The sequence below is a fragment of the Pelophylax lessonae genome (assembly GCF_965119305.1).
Source record: "Pelophylax lessonae genome assembly, chromosome: 8".
In the NCBI taxonomy this organism is placed as follows: domain Eukaryota; kingdom Metazoa; phylum Chordata; class Amphibia; order Anura; family Ranidae; genus Pelophylax; species Pelophylax lessonae.
The window spans coordinates 161,461,242-161,483,894 of NC_138775.1; the positions used below are offsets into that span (position 1 = coordinate 161,461,242).

Sequence of the window (22,653 nt, forward strand, 5' to 3'; positions counted from 1 at the left end):
TGCTGCTCGGAGTTCCAGTATGTTGGATACTATTCCTTGAGTGGAAAACTCCCACCTGCCCTGTGCCACCTCCGACAGACAGTGGGCACCCCAGCCTATGTTGCTGGCGTCCGAGGTAACCACTACCCACGGAGCTGGCTTCAGAGAGTGGCAGTTCAGCAGGTGGTCTCTGCACAACCACCAGGGGAGACTCGCTCTCATTGAAGGGGTTAAGAAGATGCATTGATCCAGATGCCATGTATCTCATTGCTGAAGGAATCCCTTCTGAAAGGGTCTCATCCTCCACAGGGCCCACTTCACCATGGGGACTACTGCGACCATAGCTCCGATCACCTTCAGGCATTGACGTGCCTGAAGATGAGAGGATGAGAGGGCAAAGCGAATCCTGTCTCGAAGTGTCCCTATTTTTTCCTCTGGAAGAGAGATAGTCGCCTTCTCTGTGTCGAACAGAGCGCCCAAGTAGATCAGGGACTGAGTTGGAATCAGGTGACTCTTCTCCTTGTTGAGTAACCAACCGAACTTCTGGAGAGTGGACACGACCTGCTCCAGATGAACTAATAGTTGGTCTCTGTCTTGGGAAAACAGGAGGAGATCGTCCAAATAATGGTGAAGACGGATACCTTTCAATCTCAGTAGGGCTACCACGGCCAATAAGATTTTTGAAAAGGTCCGTGGAGATGTTGAGAGCCCGAATGGGAGACAGATAAATTGAAGATGTAATCCTCCCACTTCGAACCGGAGAAACCTTTGAAAATCTTCGTCCACAGGGACATGAAAGTAGGCGTCTTTCAAGTCGATGGACACCATCCAATCTGCCGGCTGGACTGACTGCTGTATGGACAACAGGGTCTCCATTTTGAACCTTTCTTTTTTTATGAATTTGTTCAAGAAGGTCAAATCTATTACTGGTCTCCATGATCCGTTCTTCTTTTGGACCAGAAAGAGCGGAGAATATATTCCTTGGCCTCGCTCGGACTCTGGAACGGAGATGACAGCCCCTTGAGCAATGAGAGCTTCGACGTAAGAAAACAAAATCTGACGCCTTTCTTCTAGGAATGGTATGGCAGTAGGCAGGAACCTTGAGCCTGGCCTCTCCTTGAAGACCCACTTGTGGCCTGAGGACACCGTCCTGACGGCCCAGGGGTCCTGAATCGAAGCCGCCCAGACATGCCGGAAGGAGCGTAGACGCGCACCCACCCGACATGTCTGAGCGGGCCCACCTTCAAAAGGACTTAGTGGGCTCACGGTCCCCCGAGGAGACATTCTTTGTCGTCTTCCTGGAAGACTGTCTGGATCTCCAGTTCCGATTGAACTCCCGACCAGGTCTATAAGAACGAGCTTCCCTGGCCCGGTCAGGAACAAATTTTCTGGTAGGCTGTCCTTTCTTGACGTTGAACTGGCGCCGATCCTGGGGAAGAAACCCAGACTTACCGCCCGTAGCCCGGGTTATGGCCTCGTCAAGTTTATTCCCGAAAAGGGAGGACCCCTCAAAGGGAATACGGCACCAAACTTGCTTTGATGCCGGATCCGCAACCCAAGGGCGGAGCCAAAGAGCTCTCTTAGCTGTGACCGAGGACAGCATAACCCTTGCCAATAGACGGATCAGGTCTATGGAAGCCTCCCCAAGGAACGACGAGCCCAGCCTAAGCTCCTGGATTGGAGCGCTTCTGGCCACCTCCTCCGACACAGATCTGACTGATTCGTCTACCACATCAGCCCAAGACTCCATGGCCTTGGATAGAGCGGCTAAAGCCAGGACTGGCTTACAGGCCATACCTGCTGTAAGGTAGATTCTTTTCAAATCGGAGTCCATCCTTCGGTCCAACGGGTCTTTAAATGAGACCGTATCCTCTAAGGGAAGGGTCACGTGCTTGACCAGTCTCATGACTGCTGCGTCAACTAGAGGAGGAGACTCAAGATGTTTCACATCATCCTCTTTGAAGGGGTAAAGTTTAGCCATCTTGGATACTAAGGAATTCTTTCGTTCCACCTTTCTCCACTCCTCCAAGATAATTTCACCCAACTCTCCCAGGAAGGGAAAATTAACCCGCTCCTTATTGAGCTGTTTAAAGTACTTCTTCTGCTTGGGAGGGGGAACAGCTGACTCTTCCCAATTTAAGGTCTCTCTGACCGCTTTAACCAGGGAAGGCACCAAGGTATATTCGAAACCCAGGCAGGGATCCTCATCTTCAGAGTCGCTACCTGACAAGAGCATCGACTGATGGCTTGTGTGGGCCGACTCGAAATCTTCCTGTACCTGAAGTGCTACAGGAGAAGGGCTTGGGGAAGCCGTTGCAGTGTCTTGAGAACGACTGACACCCATCTCTGCCAAAGAGTCCTTTACTACTCTCTTGACCAAAGCCTCAATGCGTTGATCGGAAGTATCCCTTTCTCCCGCAGCCTGGGAGAAACATCTGTCACAGAAAAGCTTCCTCTCCGGGACACTAGCGCCACAGCCCCTGCAACCTGCTTTGTCAGGTCTCCGTGCGTGGCTGGCTGAAGTAGACGCTTTACGATGATGTGAGCCCGAACGGGACTTTCCTGTAGAGTGCCGGTGGCGAGAGCTCGAACGCCTTTCACTTCTTTGAGAAGAGTGCCTAGTCTCTGAACGAGGAGGGCTGTAAACAAGAGAAAAAACAGAAAAAACAGACAGGAAGCTAGGAACACTTGAGTTCCTACCCCCACCCCCTATAACCCACAACCCCACCAAGAAGCCCCAAATACCTGTTAGGGGCGGGCTGACCACCGGAGGGCAAAGTAGCTTCCATTCTGATGCTGACCTACAAGAATGAGCCGGACAGCAATGTCAGAAAAAACCAGCAAAGCGGGGGGGGGGGGGTTGCTCCCAAACTGGGGCCAGTACTCACCAGGAACCAAAGGTTAGCAGGCAGAGCGGCAGCGCACAGCAAAACGACCAAAAAACGAACGATTTTCGTATATGTAACACCCAGTATCAGCAGTGTGTACAAACACAACACTGCTGACAGCTCTGGGGTTTAAATATGGCGCCTGGTGACGTCATCAGCGATCGCCACCGACGCCAGCTTACTGCGCATGCGCCGTGCTTACACTGCGCATGCGCGAGAACCAAGCCTCGTTCCAGAGGCGCCGCACATGCGCAGTAGCGCGCACCGGAGGCCGGTCAGGAAGTGAATCGCTGACCGGCCCCGGACCACTAGCCACCAGGGAATGCAGGAGAAAACCAGGTAAGACATAAAGGCACTAGCATGAGCAACAATATAAACAAAATAGCTGCCATGGAGGACTTTGTACTCACGAACCGCAGATCACCAGGGATGGATGCACACACCGGACTTATCTCATTCTTAGGGTACCGGCCACCCGCAGCAGCTGGGCTTTTTGGCCAAGGCTGCATACATCTTCGCCCCTACTCCATACCCCGCAGCAGCTGGGGCTTATTGGAGAGCTCCATACCCGACTGGTAGAGCCATCCATCACCCGGAATCCATCTTCAGGTAGGATATCAGGTAATCCTTTGGAGGACAAAAAAAGAACACGTGTGCTGAACAGGAGCAAAGATTTATGGGAGTGAGGTCCTATGGGTAGGTTTGGAGGCGGGGCCAAACCCGATACGTATGCTGCCATGGAGTCTGTCAGGAAATGGATGTTAACTGATGATCATCCGTTGTCATCCGTTTTTACATAGAGATACACAGATGTCCGTTTTTCATCCATCAATGGATGGATGAAAAACAGACAAACGGACAGCATGTGTGAAAGGGGCCTAAGATCTGCACTCCAGGACACACAGCTCCTTCCCTAGTGTTCAAATCCTCCCTAAGATCTGAACTCCAGAACATGCAGCTCATTTACCAGTTTTCATGTTACTCCTAAGATCTACACTCCAGAACACATAGGTCATTCCTCATCATCCATCTCATCCTGAAGATTTGCAATCCAGAACATGCAGCTCATTCCCCAGTTTCCATGTCACTCCTAAGATCTGCACTCCCGAACATGATGACACCTCCCATCTACAAAGGTAACTGTTTACAGACATGTGACATCTAATGTCTGGTACACACTATACGTTTTTCTTCATTCAGCCCAGCTGAGGAGCTCGTGAGGAGGTCTCTGTGCTAACTATGCAATGTTAGTACAGCAATCTCCCCACTGGGTTATTGTGTTCTGACAGGGAGACTAGACCCCCCCCCCCACAAGAGCACACTGGTCAATGCTCGCAGCCATTGGTTGAGAGTAGGAGAGTACTGAACAAATGCCGATCGGCAGATGTTTTCTGACATGCCCTTTCTACAGAAGTCGGATGTTTGGCCGGCTTCTGGCGGACAGGCTCCTGTACACACAGGCTGAATGTCGGCTGGTTTCTGTTGAACCGGCTGATATTCGGCCCTTGTATAGCAGGCATAATTTTCAAAACTGGCGCTCTGTTGTTTTTCCTTTGCATTCTCCCACAGCACCGACTTTACTGTGTTTATGGAGCAGCCCTTACAGCAGCAACTGGTTTTGAATTGATTTCTGCCTGTTGGACATTTTCTTGGACTTTTTCCGTTTTATCCCTTGTAGTTTGTCCACCGCATTGTTCCTTTGCTTTTTCACCCATTGTTCCTTTGGAACCCATTGTTCCTTTGCTTTTACTGGAGCTGTATTTTGGTCATATTCCTAGCATATAGTTACCATCCTTTTTAGCCTATACCAAGAGCGCTTGTTTTTTCTTGTTAATTTTCAAAACTAAGATTTACTTTTTAGAAGGCTATGTCAATAGCTACTGGATAAAAGGACCCCAAAATACATGATATTTCACATACATTTATGTTACCGGACACTAACCTTATTTTTTTTTTTCTCTTTAAAGGAAAGAAAAATAAATGCAGTATTAAAGCAATACTTAAAGAGGACTTTGGAAAATTATGAAAAACTTGGCCAGGTAAGTTAAAAAAAAAATAAAATAAGTAGGTGCACAGTTAGATCATGCATCATTTATATGTAGGAAATTGATATCTTTTTATAGCCCATTTTAAAAATCAGCAAGCCAAACTGGAAGCAATCTTGCCCTGCCACGAATTTTACCTTTCTATGGATTCATACCTAATAATAAAACCACATTAGAAATATAAATGAAACATTAAAATGGACAGCTAGGCAGTAAAAGCAAATAGAGATGTGTACACGTTGTTTAAACTATGCAAGCAATCCACAAAGGCAACTTCAAAGGAGCAAGAAGCATAGGTTAATATTTGTAATCTGCATTTATATAGTACTGTCATAATCAAAGCTTTGTTGCTAACATACGGTATGACATCAGTCTCTCTCGCAGAAGCTATCAAGGAAATCTACTACCCCAGGGATTCCCAATCTACCGCCCTCCAGTTGTTCAGGAACTACAATTCCCATCATGCCTAGTCATGTATGTGAATGTCAGAGTTTTACAATGCCTCATGGGATGTGTAGTTCTGCAACAGCTGCAGGGCCGTAGTTTGGGAATCCCTTTACTACCCGGATCCAGTTGTTTACTAGGCTGAGATAATGTTTCTGTTGTGCTGTTACATGCCACAAATCTAACCCTTGTGACATGGCAATTTTGTGATTGTTCTATATTACTAGTTTGCTTCTAGTAAATTTGCACTATTCAGGCTGAAATATGAACTCATTAAGATTCATCAGAAGCTAGCCAACCAGCCATTATGAATTTTGGTTGGAAACAGATAATCAGGACATCGAGATAATTTCCACACAAAGACAAAATTCAGAGGCGTAACTAGAGCCTTCAGGGCCCCGATGCAAGAAACCATGAAGGGCCCCCCCAGATCCCTGGCCGGGGCCCTTCCCTTCAAGCCCAGGGCTCTTCCCACTAATCCTGGGGCTCTTTACTCTCGTTGCATGGCCTTTTATTACGGTCCCGCAGCAGGATCCTTTCACAACTTCTGCAGTGGGCTCCCTTCCTGCAATCTTTTGGCCTCTCCACAGTGGTGCAATGCCAGGGCCCGGTCGCAAGTGTGACTTTTGCAATCCTGGAAGTTCACCCACTGGTTTGCTACTGGGCCCCCTGGAGCATGGGGCCCGGTAGCAATCGCAACCCCTGCAACCCCTGTAGTTACGCCCCTGACAAAATTCTATGTAGGGGGTATTCCTGGAGAGAGCTGAAGCAAAGACCTTAGTGATACAAGATAGCTGTGCTTTTCACCAGTACAATACACAGATTTGTCATGGCTATGCTTTGTAGTGCACGAAAACACAGGTTTGTTATGGTATGCTGAGGATGCTGGTTGCAGTAATGAACATATGGCCTTTAAATGTTGCCTATGCACTGTAAATAGGAGCAGTGTGCAGAGGGGGATTTCAGACAGCTGGAGACAAGGCCACTGTATTGGGTTCAATACTTAAAGTGGTTGTCAAGGCTGAAGGTTTGTTTAAAAAACCTTCTGTGTGCTGCTCCCCCTAATACTCGCATGTTTTTTTTTAAACCGAACCTTTAATACCACTTTAAAAAAATTCAAAAGCAATGGCCTGACTATTCAGCATGCTTCCAGCACAGGGTATTGCTGCATCTCATAGTACATACAAAATAAAAAAGATAAGTATATTTATTAACATATCTGTAACCTGGCTGCATTACAGTAATAGATGCGAAGGGTTCAGTTGGTCTTTTTAAATAAGCCTGATGGACGCTTGCTATGTAGTCGGTTCATGTTTTTCAGCTTCACCTGTGAACTGCGGATGTTAAAAAAAAAAAAATCACATGTAAGGCAGTTGCATGAAGTGCTAGTATGCATTGAATACTAGCACATTATGAAATATTCACCTTGGAACAAAGCCCTCCAGCACTGAGAGGCCTGACATGTTCCTCCGGCCCTTCTTCCGGGTTCGCATGCTCCAGCTATGTTATTGGCCGGAGCCGTGATGACATTACTCCCACGCATGAGCGCGGAAGCCCTTGTTTACGGCACGAGGCTCTGAAGGTCCGGCAAGGTATGCCAGACCTGTAGAGCGCATGTACTGGTGACATAACTCGCTGCATTCAGGGTGAATATCTCCTAAACTGTATTCATTTTATATACAGGTAAACCTTTTTATAGATGATAATATTAGCCTTGGCAATGAGGCTAGCTACAGTGCTTGCTGAATGTACCCTTAGTAGTGTGAAATAATAGTGGTTCAAGTATTTATCAAATTCTTATAAATAACCAAGTACAGTAAAACCTTGGATTGCAAGCATAATTCGTACCGGAAGCATGCTTGTAATCCAAAGCACTCTTATTTTAAAGCGAATTTCCCCATAAGAAATAATGGAAACTTAGATGATTCGTTCCACAACCATTTATTCATAAATCCTTCAATTTATAGTCCATATAAAAAGATTATAGCATTGCGATAGGTTATATAACCATACAATGTCCATCCACAAATAGCCGCTTCCACAAGGGGATTGGAAGCAAAATCCAGCAGGGGCTACAGGGTAGCAATATGGTTCCATTTAATGAAAGTACAACATTTAGCAACTCACATGGTTGATGAATAAAACAGGCACATCTAAGGATGCAGGCATCCGGCGTAAAGCTGTCCACATAGACCATCTTCTGCACCGCCGGCTGCTAGTCTGTAATCCTGACCGGGAAGACCACCCTGCAGTAAAGCGATCTGAAAGCGAGGGGCAGCATGGAAAGGATGACGTAGATGAAGGTGCGGAGGATGGTCCTATGTGGACAGCTTTACCCCTGATGCCTGCTTCCTTAGATGTGCCTGTTCCAATCATCAACCATGTGAATTGGTAAATGTTGTACCTTCATTAAATGTAACCATATTGCTACACTTAGAGGCGCCTCTCTTCTCTTTTATACTCAGCTGTGACTTGAGGCTACTTGTATATCAAGACATCGCTTGTATATCAAGTCAAAATTTATTTGAAAATTTTGCTTGTCTTGCAAAGCGCTCTTAAACCAAGTTACTCTCAAACCAAGGTTTTACTGTATATAAATGCAGTAAGTAACCTAATTGCATCAATAACTGATCAGAGATAAAAATAGCAGTATAAAATAATTAGTAAACATTGGTAAAAAATTTAAAGTGCACGTGATAAGTAAACATAAGTAAACCAAGGTTTTGCAATAAGAAGGGGTTGCATATATGTTGAATTCGATATACATATATGTATTGTAAATATTTTTACTCAGTATTTTAACCACTTAAGCCCCGGAGGATTTGGCTGCTAAACGACCAGAGGGTATTTTGCGATTCGGCACTGCGTGAGATTTTTGTCATTTTTGTTGTTTTTTTTTTTAACGCGTAATGGCGGCGATCTGCGATTTTTTTTGCGGTACTGCGACATTGCGGCGGACAGATCGGACCCTTGACTGACATTTTTGACACTTTTGGGGTTACCAGTGACATTTCTACAGTAATCAGTGCTATATATATGCACTGTTACTGTAAAAATACACTGGTAGTGAAGGGGTTAACTTTATTTGAGAGGGAGGGGCTGTGTGTGTCCCTAGGGGCGTGTTTCTAACTGTGATTGGCTGTGGCTTCAACTGTATGCAGAGTGATCAATGGATCTACATAGTAGATCCATGTGATCATCTCTCATACAGAGAGGAGAATGACAGGCAGCTTGTTTACACAAGCTGCCTGACTTTCTCCCTCTCCCCCGCCGATCGCAAAGTGGCCGGCGGCGATCGGGTCCGCCGGTCACACGCGCGGGGGGGTCCGTGACCACGCGGGAGCGGGAGCGCGCCTCCGGCGGCGCGCGCTCGCTCCCTAAACCCTCACAGGCGAGCGACGTAGACCTACGTCACTTTGCCTGTGAGGGGCTGACCGCCGCCGTAGATAGCCGTGCGGCGGTCGGCAAGTGGTTAAAGAATTAATATTAATGATTGTTTTTAGATCAATGTACGGCTGCATATCCTCTCTGATTACACACTATTAATTTAGCATATTATACCAACAAAGCGCGAGTGGTCCTAATGCCATAAGGCATATAGGACCCATTGGATCTGGTAAGTCATTTAATTTACCCGCACCACGGTGGAAAAATCGATGTCACAAGAAATAATGGATACCCACTTTTGAGCACCTGCACTTTTTTCGTTCATTGACAGACACGGCTTTAGATCTTCATAACCATTGTGTTATACTGCCCCCTACAGGAGTAGGGCACTAGGCAGAAAAAAAGTCTGGCTATGCCCATGGGCAGTCCCAGAGGGTATACTCCTTCTCTCTGCTATAGGCACTCAGTTTTTTTCTGTTAAGTCATGCGTAAGAACCTAGTTCCTTCCTGGGATCTTTAGTCCTGGCAATTTTTTCATTTTAGATATACAATTTTTTTTCTCCTGGATTTTTCCTGTGAGAATAACAATCAACTGCCGGACTGGGCGACAGGCTGGATAATCTAGATCCAGGGGTCACCCCAGTCTTGCCAGCAAGAACGCACAGACCTGGGTGTTGAGTCTGGTGGGGTTCTTTCCCTCTCTGCTGAGGATCCCTTGGTGTTTGTGCCTGGCGACCAGGTGGTGCTGTCAGCACAGTGGTGGTTGTCCCTTTGCAGTGTTTTACACTTATTGTGGGGTCCTTCTGGTGACTCATGGAGTCTTTGGAGCACATCTCCCCACCTGACCCCTCTCTGAGGCTGCGGGGCCCTTCGGGACCCAACCATCCATCGTGCACTGACGACGGTCCTAGAGTCCATTGTGTCCCTGATGGAGGTGGTTTCGGGCGATGGGGGTAGCAAAAAGCGAAACACCCCCGCCTTCCCCTGCCTCATCTGTCTAATCAGATCCTGAATCCGATTCGGCTGCCTCAGACATGGGTCACTCTCAAGCCATCCAGAGCGGAAAAGGTGTTTCCTTTCCTCGCCTATTTTGACAGAATTGGGGACGATCAAAGCGTTCCCGTAGGGTCCCTAAGCGCTTTAGTAGGCATTATCCCTATGAGGAGCCCACTCTTAAGAAGTAGACTGTTCTATCGGTGGTGGACCCCCCCGGTTTCCAGATTGAACAAGGCAATTATGATTCCGGTTAAAGAGTCTCTGGCCTTTATAGATCTGGCTGACAGGAAGTTGGAGGCTGTGGCCCGCAATATGTATACTCTGGCTGGTTTGGCACTGAGGCCGGTATTCACCATTGCCCTGGTGTCACAAACTCTGACCGAGTGGGCTAAACTTTTATGCTATGACCTGAACAGCTCCCCCCGCCTTTGCTGAGCTGGCGGACCAGCTGGTCCAGGGGCTGCAGTTTATCTGTGATGCCTCTTTGGATGTGGCTCCCCTAATGGCTTGGCTCTCTGTTTTGGCAGTGGTCCTTCGGCGTGTCTTTTGGCTCAAATGCTGGTCTGTGGACCAGACTTCTAAAAAGGCCTTGACTGATCTTCCCTTTCAAGGAGATCGCCTGTTTGGAGCTACCCTGGATTACATCATTAATGGTCTCACGGGGGGGGGGGGGGGATACCTTTTTTCCGCAGGCTATTAAGGGCAAGGAACCTCATCATAGACGTGGGCCTTCCTTTTTGGCTCATAAGAAGTTTTTTCGTCCCTTAGGGTCGACTTACAAGGGCTCAAAGCCTTTCAGGGCCTCCTCTGGAGGATCCAAACGAACCTGGTCTGGCAAGCAGGCTTCTCCAGACCCACGGACAAGGCTCCTTCAGCATGAAGGTGCACCCTCACCCGTATCGGGGGTGGGTGAACATCTTTGCTGGTTTCCAGACTTCCCTCGTGCAAGACAAGTGGGTCCACTAGGTCATTCGGACCGCTTACAGGGTCTCTTTGGGGCGGTACAAGACCTGTTACATCAAGGGGTGATTGTCCCGGGTCCAACTTCGGAACGTTTTCATGATTTTTACTCAAACCTGTTCACAGTTCCCAGGAAGGCAAAGTTTGTCCAATCCTGGACCTCAAGGCGCTGAACTGCTTTATGAGGGTGCAGAAGTTCAGAGGAACAATGAGATCAGAAGACTGCTAGCAGTGATGCACCTTGGAGCACAAACACAAGGGCAAAGGACTGCAAGCCAACAGGTGATCAATATAGTCAGGTGTGCAACATCATCACTGAGCAACGCCCAGGGAGCCGGCAAATGATGATGCCGACAGAGTTTATAAAAGACAGCAGTCTGCACATGTCCAAGATGGCTGCTAACAGATAGGCAACATAAGACCTTGACAGTACCCTCCCCTCAACGGCCTCTCCTCCATGGAGCAAAAAACGGTTTCTGAGGAAAGCTAACATGGAAAGATGGAGAAGGGCGGGAGCATGAACATCAGTGGAGGGAACCCAGGAGCACTCTTTAGGACCATAACCTTTCCATTGCACCAGGTATAGAACCTGACCTCGGAAAAAGATGAGAATCCAAGATGCTGCCAACCTAATACTCCTCATGATTGCCCACAGGAATGGGATGAGGGCCAGGAAGTGAAGTATAGCGATTGCAAACCAGTGGCTTCAAAAATGACACATGAAAGTCATTGGAGATACGCATGCCAGGAGGAAGATCAAGGGCATAGGCCACCGGGTTCACCTTATGGAGGATGCGAAAAGGCCCAACAAAATGGGGTGCCAGTTTAAGAGTGGGTACCCTGAGGTTACGGGTCAACAACCACATCCTCTCCCCGACCTGGTACGAAGGAGCAGATAAACGTCTCCAGTCAGCCTGGAGCTTCTGATGCTGTGCAGAGACCCGTAAAGACTCTTGAATCTGCACCCAAGAGGAATGGAGGACAGAAGATGATCCTCCACAGCCGGGATGTTCTGTGGAGAGAATGACTCCAGCAACACAATGGGTTGGAACCCATAATTGGCCATGAATGGAGACATTCCGGAAGATGAGTTGATGGGAGAGATCCTGGCAAACTCTGCCCAGGGTAGCAGATCAGCCCAATCGTCCTGATGGTCAGAGATATAGCAGGGGAGAAATTGCTCGAGTTTGGTTGGAACGCTCAGCGGCATCATTAGTCTGCGGATGTTAGGCCGAGGAGAAAAAGAGTCGAAAACCCAACTGGGAGCAAAAGGCGTGCCAGAACCTGGAGACAAACTGGCTCCCACGGTCCGAGACAATCTCTTTAGGCAGCCCGTGTAAGCCGAAAACCTCCCTGGCAAACACAGAGGCAAGCTCCTGAGTGGTAGGCAGCCTCTTAAACGGAATACAGTGGCACATTGTGGAGAACAACCATTAGGATAACCGTGTAACCTCGAGATGTGGGAAGTTCCACAATAAAATCCATGTCCAGGTGAGACCAGGGACGCTCCCCATTGGGAATGGGATGCAGTAGGCCCAAGGGAATGTGCCGTGGAGATTTGTTCTGGGCCCAGACCAAACAAGCAGCCACATACGCAGAAACATCAGTGGAGAGAGAATTCTTATTAGGATGCCTGGCATTCTTGGAATTGTGGTAAGTACGCAACAGTCTGATGCGCAACCCCTCAGGTACAAAACATTTGCCAGCAGGTCTCTCTGTGGGAGCATCTGGTTGGGCAGCCAAGATCTGTTCCCCAAGGACAATGGCATAATGTGCTAGTATGCATCACATACTAGCACATTATGAAATACTTACCTTAGAATGAAGCCCCCACACGGTCGCCCGGATACAGCTGAGGGAGCTGACATGTTCCCTCAGCGTATCTTCCCGGTTCGGCGGCTCCAGCGCTGTGAGTGGCCGGAGCCGCAATGACGTCACTCCCGTGCATGCATGCGGGAGTTCAATTTCTGGCAAGGAGTCGGCAAGGAGCTCTGAAGGTCCAGCAAGCTACACCGGACCTTCAGAGCGCATGCGCCGCTGGTGTCGGCGGCTGCTTGCAGGGTGAATATCTCCTAAACCGTGCAGGTTTAGGAGATAATAATTTTACCTACAGGTAAGCCTTATTATAGGCTTGTCTGTAGGTAAAATTTAAAAAGTGTAGTATACTACCACTTTAAGTTGTTGCGGATGGCAGCCAGGAAATGATCCAAAGGTATGACCGGTGTCGGTACGGAGTCCTCCCTGGACAATTCAGAATACTGGCGAGACAAGGCATCAGATTTAACATTCTTGAAGCAATGGAAATAGGAAACCACATAGTTAAAAAGAGACAAGAATTAGGCTCACCTGGCCTGACGGGGTATGAGCCTCTTGGCCTCCGAGAGATATGTCAGATTCTTATGATCGGTGAGAATGAGAACTGGAATCACAGAACCTTCAAGCAAGTGTCTCTACCCTTTGAGTAACACCGTGCCATATTGCAAAAAATGGGCTGTTCATTAAGGGGTGTAAATATTCCAGAGCTGAAGTGGTTATACAGAGACAGAGCGTTTACCGTAGGGCAGTTACATTTCGTGTTGTGGCTATGGGACAAGAAGTGAAGGAAAATCTTCCCAATGGGACACCAATTGCAAAAAAAAAAAAAAACCTGTCAGGGGTCCAAAATTAAAAAAAAATGTTTTGCCTTTAGTTTACCTTAAGTAGCCTCCATCATGGGTGTCCACTCCGCTATCAAGCACAGTATATGACATGAATGCTTGAACTGCAGATGTTCTGCCAAATCTTGCCCCACTTGCACAGTATAGTCAAGCCTGAAAACAATGCACCACATAGCCCATCCTTAAGGGAATGCCCAATGTCTCCATCCAAATACAGACTGGTGCTGCACACCCAGACAGGAACAGGAGGGCACATTTACTGCAGTTTAAAATTATAGGTACATGTGTTTGAAAATAATTCCCCACCATTGCATGTTTGGGGAAAGTCACGTTCCCTTCTTTATAAAAATATATATTAATGAAATACACTTAAAAAAAGAAACCATTCTATGTTATCAAATTTTAAGTTAATTTAAAGCTAATACACATCAAATAATTCAGCCATATCTTATTTTACTAGTCCATTGCTGAAGCCCAGTATCATGCTGAAATCACCTTTAGCAACGAGATTCTGAGAGACTTCATGAAATGGATTAAAGAGAGTGATTGTGATCCAACCATATTGGAAAAGCATCTTCAAAATATTCATTTTAGACTCAAGACTGAGGATGACAACTTTGAAGACACCTTCCCCATATTTTATGAGCGATTTCTAGAGGTAGTATATGATTTTTCCTGATATTAATATCTATGAAATACATGGCATGTCAGAAAATGAATAGGAGTCAGTATGATGTGCCTTTTTCTGTTTTGGTGCTATATCTAAGTATAAGGTTTAAGAATTAGTGCTATCACCTCATAGTCACTAATCATTCATTATTGTGAAGCTAATTGGTATGTAGGGGAAAATGTCTTCAGTTCTAGGTGCAGGCATATCTCCATCTGCTCTCAGTTATACTTTGCAAGACTATTGCATACCAAAACCTGCATTTTGCAGCCCATTCATAAAAAGTATGGAACAAAGAATACATAGTGGCGCAAGAAGGGGGCATGTTACAACTGGATAATGTCCATAGAGGAGTCTTGAAGACTGCCCTTCTTGTCCATGTAAAATATGGGGCACAGTCTCAGGACCAGCCTGGAGGGCAGCAGAAGCAATCTCTAAACATGCAATAAACAGAGAAAACAGGTGCCTCTGAGTATAAACTGTGGATGATTTAATGATAAAGGACACAATAAAAACTCACATAAAAGATTGTAGGATCAGACAGGGTATGCATGAGGCCGCCTTCTAATTCTTGTAATACCACTCATCTCGTAGTTCTGTCCAGCAGGATGTGAAGATGGTGTGGAGGGACAAATCCGAGGGCTGGACCGCAGGGTGAGTCGCAGCGTCATCTTTGTATGCGTCACCGGCGTGCTCGCGATGCGTTTCGGAGCATGTGCACTGTAGTAGGCTGCCAGCGCGCTCCTTTTTCAAGCTGGAAACATGTCGCGAGCACGCCGGTGACGCAAACACAGAAAACACCGCGGCTCACCCTATGAGATGAGCGGCTCTACAAGACTTAGAAGACCGCCTTCATGCAGACCATGTACACCGGACATCCCCTGTGCCTGATCATACAATCTTTTTTGTGAGTTTTTATCGTGTCCTTTATCATTAAATCATCCACAGTTTATACTCGGAGGTGCCTGTTTTCCCTGTTCATTCGTAAAAAGTAGGCTACGGTATCCAGTCTACAGTATCCTACAGAGTTCTCTCTGATTTATTAACCACTTCCGGATCGCCTGCCGAATATATACTGCGCAAGAGCAGCCCGGCTGGCAATAATCACATACATGTAAGTGATTTTTTGCATGGGTTTTCGGGGGAGCCAGTCAGCGGGTCCGGCGGCCATCGCCAATCACCCGCCAATAACTCGGTGGAATGTCGGAACAGCCATCTGCCTATGTAAACAGGACAGACCACTGTTCTGTCAGGGAGGAAAAGGGAGATCTTGTGTTTCAGCTAAGCTGAAACACAGATCTCTCTTTTCCCCTAGTGCATCCACTCCCAGTACAGTTAGAAAGCACTCCCTAGGAGCACACTTAACCCCTTGATTGCCCCTAGTGTTAACTCCTTCCCTGCCAGTGTCATTTATACAGTAACAGTGCGTTTATTTTAGCACTGATCACTGTATTACTGGTCACTGGTCCCCAAAAAAGTGTCACTTGTCCACCGCAATGTCGCAGTCCTGGTAAAAATCACTGATCGTCATCATTACTAGTAAAAACAATAAAAAAAATTATTATGTCCATAAATGTATCCCATAGTTTGTAGACGCTATAACGTTTGCACAAACCTTTCAATATACACTTATTAAGATTTTTATTTTTACAAAAAATATGTAGCAAAATACATATTGGCCAAAATTAATGAAAAAGTTCGATTTTTTTAATTTTTTTTTTATTGGGGAATGTTTTATACCAGTCAGGAAAAAAAATATATATATTTTTTTTTTTTCGAAATTGTAGTTCTTTTTTTGTTTATAGCACAAGGTGATCAAATACAACCAAAAGAAAGCTGTAAAAAGGACATAAATTTTATTTGGATACAGCATCGCACAACCGCGCAGTTGTCAGTTAAAGCAACACAGTGCCCTATGGCAAAAAATTACCCGGTCATTAGGGGTAAAACCTTCCGCTGCTGAAGTGGTTAAACTAGATTTAAAGTGATTGTAAAGGCAGAAGGATTCTGCTGCTGTCATTCAAAGTCATTTAGCCAATAAGGAGAGAGAGGGGGCGGGGTCAGGTTGCGGCTCCATGTCTGAATAGATACACAGAGCTGCGGCTCGGCTCGGGTGCCCCTATAGCAAGCTGCTTGCTTGGGGGGGCACTCAACAGGAGGGTGAAGCCAGGAGTGCCAGCCAGGGTACCGGGTAGAGGCGGATCTGGGCTGCCCTGTGCAAAACCATTACAGAGAACAGGTAAGTATAACATGTTTGTTATTTTAATAGAAAAAAAACAGGACTTTACAATCACTTTAAATCCTAAGGGCTCATTCACTTATGCAGTAGCCCTTGCTGCTCCTCTGATAAACGTTTAAAGATCTTTTGTTTAACAATAAAGCTTTTTATATATGAAAAATGATTCCTAGAGCTAACACAGGGTACTGGGTTAGCTAAAGAGGCAGTGCTGTACCCTTTCAGCAAAACAAAAGACTCTTCTTAATGCAAAGGACATGCGAAAGCAGCTAAAAGCTCTGCTTCAGGGGTGCTCAACCTGTGGCCCTCCAGCTGTTGCAGAACTAAAAGTCCCATTGCAAGTCTGACAGTCACAACCATGACTCCCAAAGACAGAGGCATGATGGGACTTGTAGTTTCACAACAGCTGGAGGGCCTGTAGGTTGATATCCTGCTTCTACTTGGTGGCTATAAAAAAATATTACCTCACAAAAGAGAAAATACATTTTATATATATATATATATATATTTGTAATCCTGACCATAATTAACCACTTCTGGACTAGAAGGTTTTACCCCATTAATAACAAGGCCATTTATCAGGCTGTATCCAAATAAAATGTATGTCCTTTATTTCCCACAAATAGAGCTTTCTTTTGGCTGTATTTGACCACCTCTGTGGTTTTTATTATTTGTGCTATAAACAAAAAAAGAGCGACAATTTTGAAAGCTTTCTTCTTTACTTTCTGCTATAAAACACAGCCAATAAAAAAATAAAAAATCAAATTTTTTCATCAATTTAGGCCCAAATGCATTCTATTTATTTTTTATTTATTTATTTATTTCAGGTACTTATATAGCGCTGTCAATTTACGCAGCGCTTTACATATACGTTGCACATTCACATCAGTCCCTGCCCTCAAGGAGCTTACAATCTAAGGTCCCTAACTCACATACATACACAGTAGGGCCAATTTTATACAGGATCCAATTAACCTACCAGCATGTCTTTGGAGTGTGGGAGCACCCGGAGGAAACCCACACAGGGAGAACATGCACACTCCAGGCAGGTAGTGTCGTGGTTGGGATTCGAACAAGCGACCCTCTTGCTGCTAGGTGAAAGTGCTAAACACTACACCACTGTGCCGCCTGCTACATATTTTTGTTAAAAAAAATCCCAATAAGTGTATTATGATTGGTTTGCACAAAAGTTATAGCATCAACAAATGATGCAATATTTTTATAGCATTTTTATTTATTAATTTTTTTTACTAGTAATGGCGGCAATCAGCAATTTTTAGCGGGACTGCGACATTGCGGCAGACAAATCTGACATCTAACTGACACTTTAGACACTTTTTGGGGACCAGTGACATTATTACAGTGATTTGTGCTAAATAAAAATGTACTGTCACTGCGCTAATAACACTGGCAGGGAAGGGGTTAACATCGGGCGCTCAAAGGATTAAGTTTGTGCCTAGGAGGTGCTTGCTAACTGTGTGGGGGATGAACTCACTGGATTAACCCAGGTTGACATCCCCGCTAGCCAATCATCTAGTGGCTTTTGAACGAAACAACGTACAGGTACGTCGATTTGCGCGATAGAACCACACTGCCACAGTAAAAAAACATGGTGGGCGGGTGGTCGGTGAGTGGTTAATTAGAAGCACTATACATTAACTGCAACCTGGAATTAAGTAGAGTTCACATATTTCTTTGCAGATTAGTACAGAAGAGCATTTTTGGTGCTTCTGACAGACACTGCAGCCTATTACTACATCATTCCAAGCTCTGAAACATCCCCTCCTGGGAAATACAGTCCCACCCTGTACACAGTGGGTTATACTGTATCTGTTAGGCCCCTTTCACACGTAACACCCTCCTAGGTAGGTGCTAGTGAGAAAGTATAGTTTTGAGCTCTGTCTGCATACCAGAGGGGCTGCAGGTAAATCTATATTGTTCTCTGCCTACCAGAGAGCAGGATCTGTTACTGAGGTCTGTTCATTGTGCTCAGGATGCAACTCATTCTGTCTGGAGAGTGTTTCACACTGGTCCAATAGGGAGGCATGTTGGACAGTGGTAGTAAACCTGACGAATGGGTGCATAGGCTTTTGGTACAGTCCTGATGATTGGCAGAGGGAAAGTGCCTCGGTGCAAGTTGGGATACTGTATAAAAGCCAGCAGCACATGTGCTCCAGTTCATTCGTCTGGATAGCAGAATCCCAGAGGGAGGGGGTGGCTGCCTCCTCCTCCTCTGTAGAGGTGCCATGCAGCCTCAGGGGGTCGTCCTAAAGGTCTGGGGAATAGCAGTGAGGAACTGAACACGGAGGTCCAGAGAAGCTGACTCAGAGGGGAGACACTGGAGGATCTGTCTCTGAAGTACAGTGAGTACAGAATTTCGTGTCAAGGGGCCTGACATGAGGGGGGCCACCCCTGCTCCTAGGATAGTCAGTGGACGGGTGTCAGTTGAAAAGGGATGCTAGTGTCCTCAAGAAAAGGTATCCACTAAGGAAGTGAAGAGCAAGAAACTTGACCCTGTCTACACTTGTGGCAGTGCAGATTAAGCAGCCTAGCTGCTTCCAATGAACCTCGAAGGCTTAGAGAAAGAAGTCCTCAGCTAATGTGAATAGTTCAAACTGGAGTATCCAACTAACACCCATAGACTGTCTATTTGTGTGACGAGCCATCAGGAGCAAAGAGGGATCAACAAACTATATCTCAAGATAACCATGTGCAGTTAATCAGGGGAGCCCGTCAAGTCATTATTCAGCAGGCCCTGCGGGGAGTGCTACACACACATGTGGACCGTTCATTTCATCAGTTCAGTCACGTCAAAATGAATGAAGTATTGATCAATTTTTCACCAGTGGTCATCAGTTTTTTATCTGTTTTTCATCAGTGCTCATCAGTTTTTCATCGATAGATCCCCAGGACGTCAACAACTCTCTCCTGTGGAGACCCACACTCCCACTTGCCATCTGCTCGCTTTAAACCTCCTGCAAACCGAGACTTCCGGAGGTGATGACATCCGTCTCTCTAGGTGAGCAGGTCGGAGTGCGCCTGCACCCGGACCAGCCGGCACCGCACATGCGCCAGATGACGTGAAAGGAGAGCTGGCAGAGACCACAGGCAGATAGGCTTCAGAGAGGATGAACCTCCTGACGTCACACCACACTTCTGGTTGCTATGACTATGCATTTCGGAGGCGTGGCCTCCTTCAGGTCCCGTCCCTACTGGTGCCCTTCCACCTTTTATATGTATCAGCCCACCCCTTCACTTCACTTAAAGGGGAACAGACTGGATTAAAACACTAGTGTGAGTCGCCTGCAGGATCTGAGATAACGGCAACCATAGATACATAATTATGGATTAACAGAATTGGTTACATAAAACACAAAAATAAAACACAAAAAATAAAATACACAAAAATAAAAAAGGGCTATTTTTCATATATAAAACAAGGGCTTATTCAGCGCTATAATCCATAAAATAGAAAACACTGAGCAGCTGAACACCGGTATTGGTCAATACTAATAAATCCAAAACAGGTAATAAAGGTAAAAATGGTGCAGCGCTAAAATGTTAAAACCGATAAACGGTAGCAATGTCCATAATCTGGCAATGTTCATATGTCCAAAGCCAAGCTTGAGGTAAAGGTGACCCGTGTAGAAAGGTAGAAAAAACACCAAACATGCGTGATTCCACCACCACAATTATTGCCAGCCTCTCACCTCCATACATTGACCACAAAGGCGGTTGTGCTTTTAACATAGACTCTGGTGAACTTCTCCTGTCCCAGTCTTAAATCATGGAAACCACAGCGCCTCAGCAGATCGGCATAAAAATTCCACATGAAAATATAACAAGGACATCTAGTGCTCTCCGTTTTAAAATTGGTACATTTATTCAAGGTAAAAGCTGATTACTCACAAACATAGCACTATTCCTAGTGCATGGGGAACAGCATGTAAACAACTGATCGGTAAGCTCGAACATGCGGTCCTCTCAGAGCGTCGCGGGTGACGTCACGGCTCCTCCCCCCGTACGTGTTGCGTCAATGGGCGTGACTTCCTCAGCTGCTGAAGAAGTCACGCCCATTGACGCAACGCGTACGGGGGGAGGAGCCGCAACGTCACCCGCGACGCTCTGAGAGGACCGCATGTTCGAGCTTACCGATCAGTTGTTTACATGCTGTTCCCCATGCACTAGGAATAGTGCTATGTTTGTGAGTAATCAGCTTTTACCTTGAATAAATGTACCAATTTTAAAACGGAGAGCACTAGATGTCCTTGTTATATTTTCATGTGGAATTTTTATGCCGATCTGCTGAGGCGCTGTGGTTTCCATGATTTAAGACTGGGACAGGAGAAGTTCACCAGAGTCTATGTTAAAAGCGCAACGGCCTTTGTGGTCAATGTATGGAGGTGAGAGGCTGGCAATAATTGTGGTGGTGGAATCACGCATGTTTGGTGTTTTTTCTACCTTTCTACACGGGTCACCTTTACCTCAAGCTTGGCTTTGGACATATGAACATTCCCAGATTATGGACATTGCTACCGTTTATTGGTTTTAACATTTTAGCGCTGCACCATTTTTACCTTTATTTTCCATATATATCACACATTTTTCTTGTATTTTTCTTGTATATTGCACATATTTTTCTTGTATTCAATTTCTTGTATATTATGGACAGTATATAGACGACATGCTCATAATATGGGATGGTGACCTGGATACAGTGGCCAAATTTGTGGCCTACTGTAACTCCAATCCTTATGGAATAAGATTCATGCATGCGGTGGATGCGCGGGTCTTGGTCTTTTTGGATTTGGAGTTATCCTGGGATCATGAGGGTAACATAACCTCTAGAACACATTTCAAGGAGACTGCAGGCAACTTTTATTTACATCAAAAAAGCTGCCATCTACCCAAATGGAAGGAAAACATACCGTACAGTTTTGTCTGTTGCGTAGGAACTGTACAGATACTTCAGAATATCTATCACAGGCAGAAATACTCATGAAAAAGTTCCTTGAAAAAAGTTATCAGGAAGAACACATTCATAAGACAATCGAACGCAATAGGGATGGTTGTGGTAATAGGAGGATTGAGGGTAGGGATGAGGAACATCGTAACATATTGTTCATTACCAGGTTCAGTAATCAACATTGGGCTGTTAAGAAGGCTATTCAAAAACATTGGCCAATCTTAGGGCAGGACACAGCCCTGGGTCGAGTACTCCCAAAAAAAAAAACCCAAGGTGTTCTTCAAACGGGCAAAGAACGTGAAAAGCATGGTGGCATCTAGTCAAATTTGGAAAAAAAAAAGCACGTAGTGATGGATATCCCCCTGTTCTTGAACATGGTGGGGTCCTTTAAATGTAAACTTAAAAGGTGTTAGGCCTTTTATACAATATGGGAAAAATAATTTTTGCAACAGAGAAGAGCAGTTGTTTAATATTCAGCAATTCATTTGTTGCAGTACCCAATTTGTTGTATATGGACTTAGGTGCCCATGTGGGTTGTTCTATGTGGGTAGAATGGTTCGGGCTGTGAGAACCAGGTTTGGAGAACATCGCCGCCACATAGAAAAAAAAAAAGGACAATCACAGTGTCCCCCGGCATTTTTGTCAAATGCATGGGGGTAGTACGGTGGGATTAGAGTTGTTTGGCACTGAGGCCATTTCAAAGGTTTTCAGGACTATTTATGCGTGAAACCGTCTGGATCTTCTCACTCAATTCTATGTCCCCCGAGGGTTTGAATGAGGAGCTGGAGGTTAGTACCTTGATTTAGCTTTGAAAAATATGTGTGATTTATGTGAAAATAGCCCTTTTTTTTTTTTTTTTTTTTTTTTATGTAACCAATTCCTTTAATCCATAATTATGTGTACATGGTTGCCTTTATCTCAGCTCCTGCTGGCATCTCCCACTAGTGTTTTAATCCAGTCTGTTCCCCTTTAAGACTGGACTGAAGGGATGGGCTGATACATATAAAAGGTGGAAGGGCCCCAGCAGGGGAGGGACCTAAAGAAGGAGTCCACGCCTCTTAAATGCGTAGTCATAGCAACCAGAAGTGTGGTGTGACATCGGGAGGTTCATCCTCTTTGAAGACTATCTGCCTGTGGTCTTCTCCAGCTCTCTTTTCGCGTCATCTGGCGCAGGCGCACTCCAACCTGCTCACCTAGAGAAGGATGTCATCACCTCCGGAAGTCTCGGTTTGCAGGAGGTTTAGAGCAAGCAAGAGGCGAGTGGGAGTATGGGTCTCCACAGGGGAGAGCTGTTGACGTCCTGGGGATCTATCAATGTGATTTGATATTCATCTTCTTATGTGAGTGTATTCATCCACAGCTCTGTTTTAATTTTAGTAAACCGTGTTATGCTAGGGTGGCCGTGCGTTCTCTCCTTTTTTTCTTTGT

The 22,653-nt window shown here is 45.8% G+C and overlaps 1 protein-coding gene across 1 annotated transcript in view; it reads left to right on the plus strand.

Annotated features, from left to right (window-relative positions):
* Positions 1-22,653, plus strand: part of LOC309562209 (uncharacterized protein) — a 127,522-nt gene that overhangs the window by 78,081 nt on the left and 26,788 nt on the right. The window contains exons 3-4 of the mRNA XM_082266328.1: positions 4,835-4,906; positions 13,817-14,014. Of these exons, the coding sequence (XP_082122454.1) occupies positions 4,835-4,906; positions 13,817-14,014 (270 nt within the window). The remainder of the gene's footprint in view (positions 1-4,834; positions 4,907-13,816; positions 14,015-22,653) is intronic.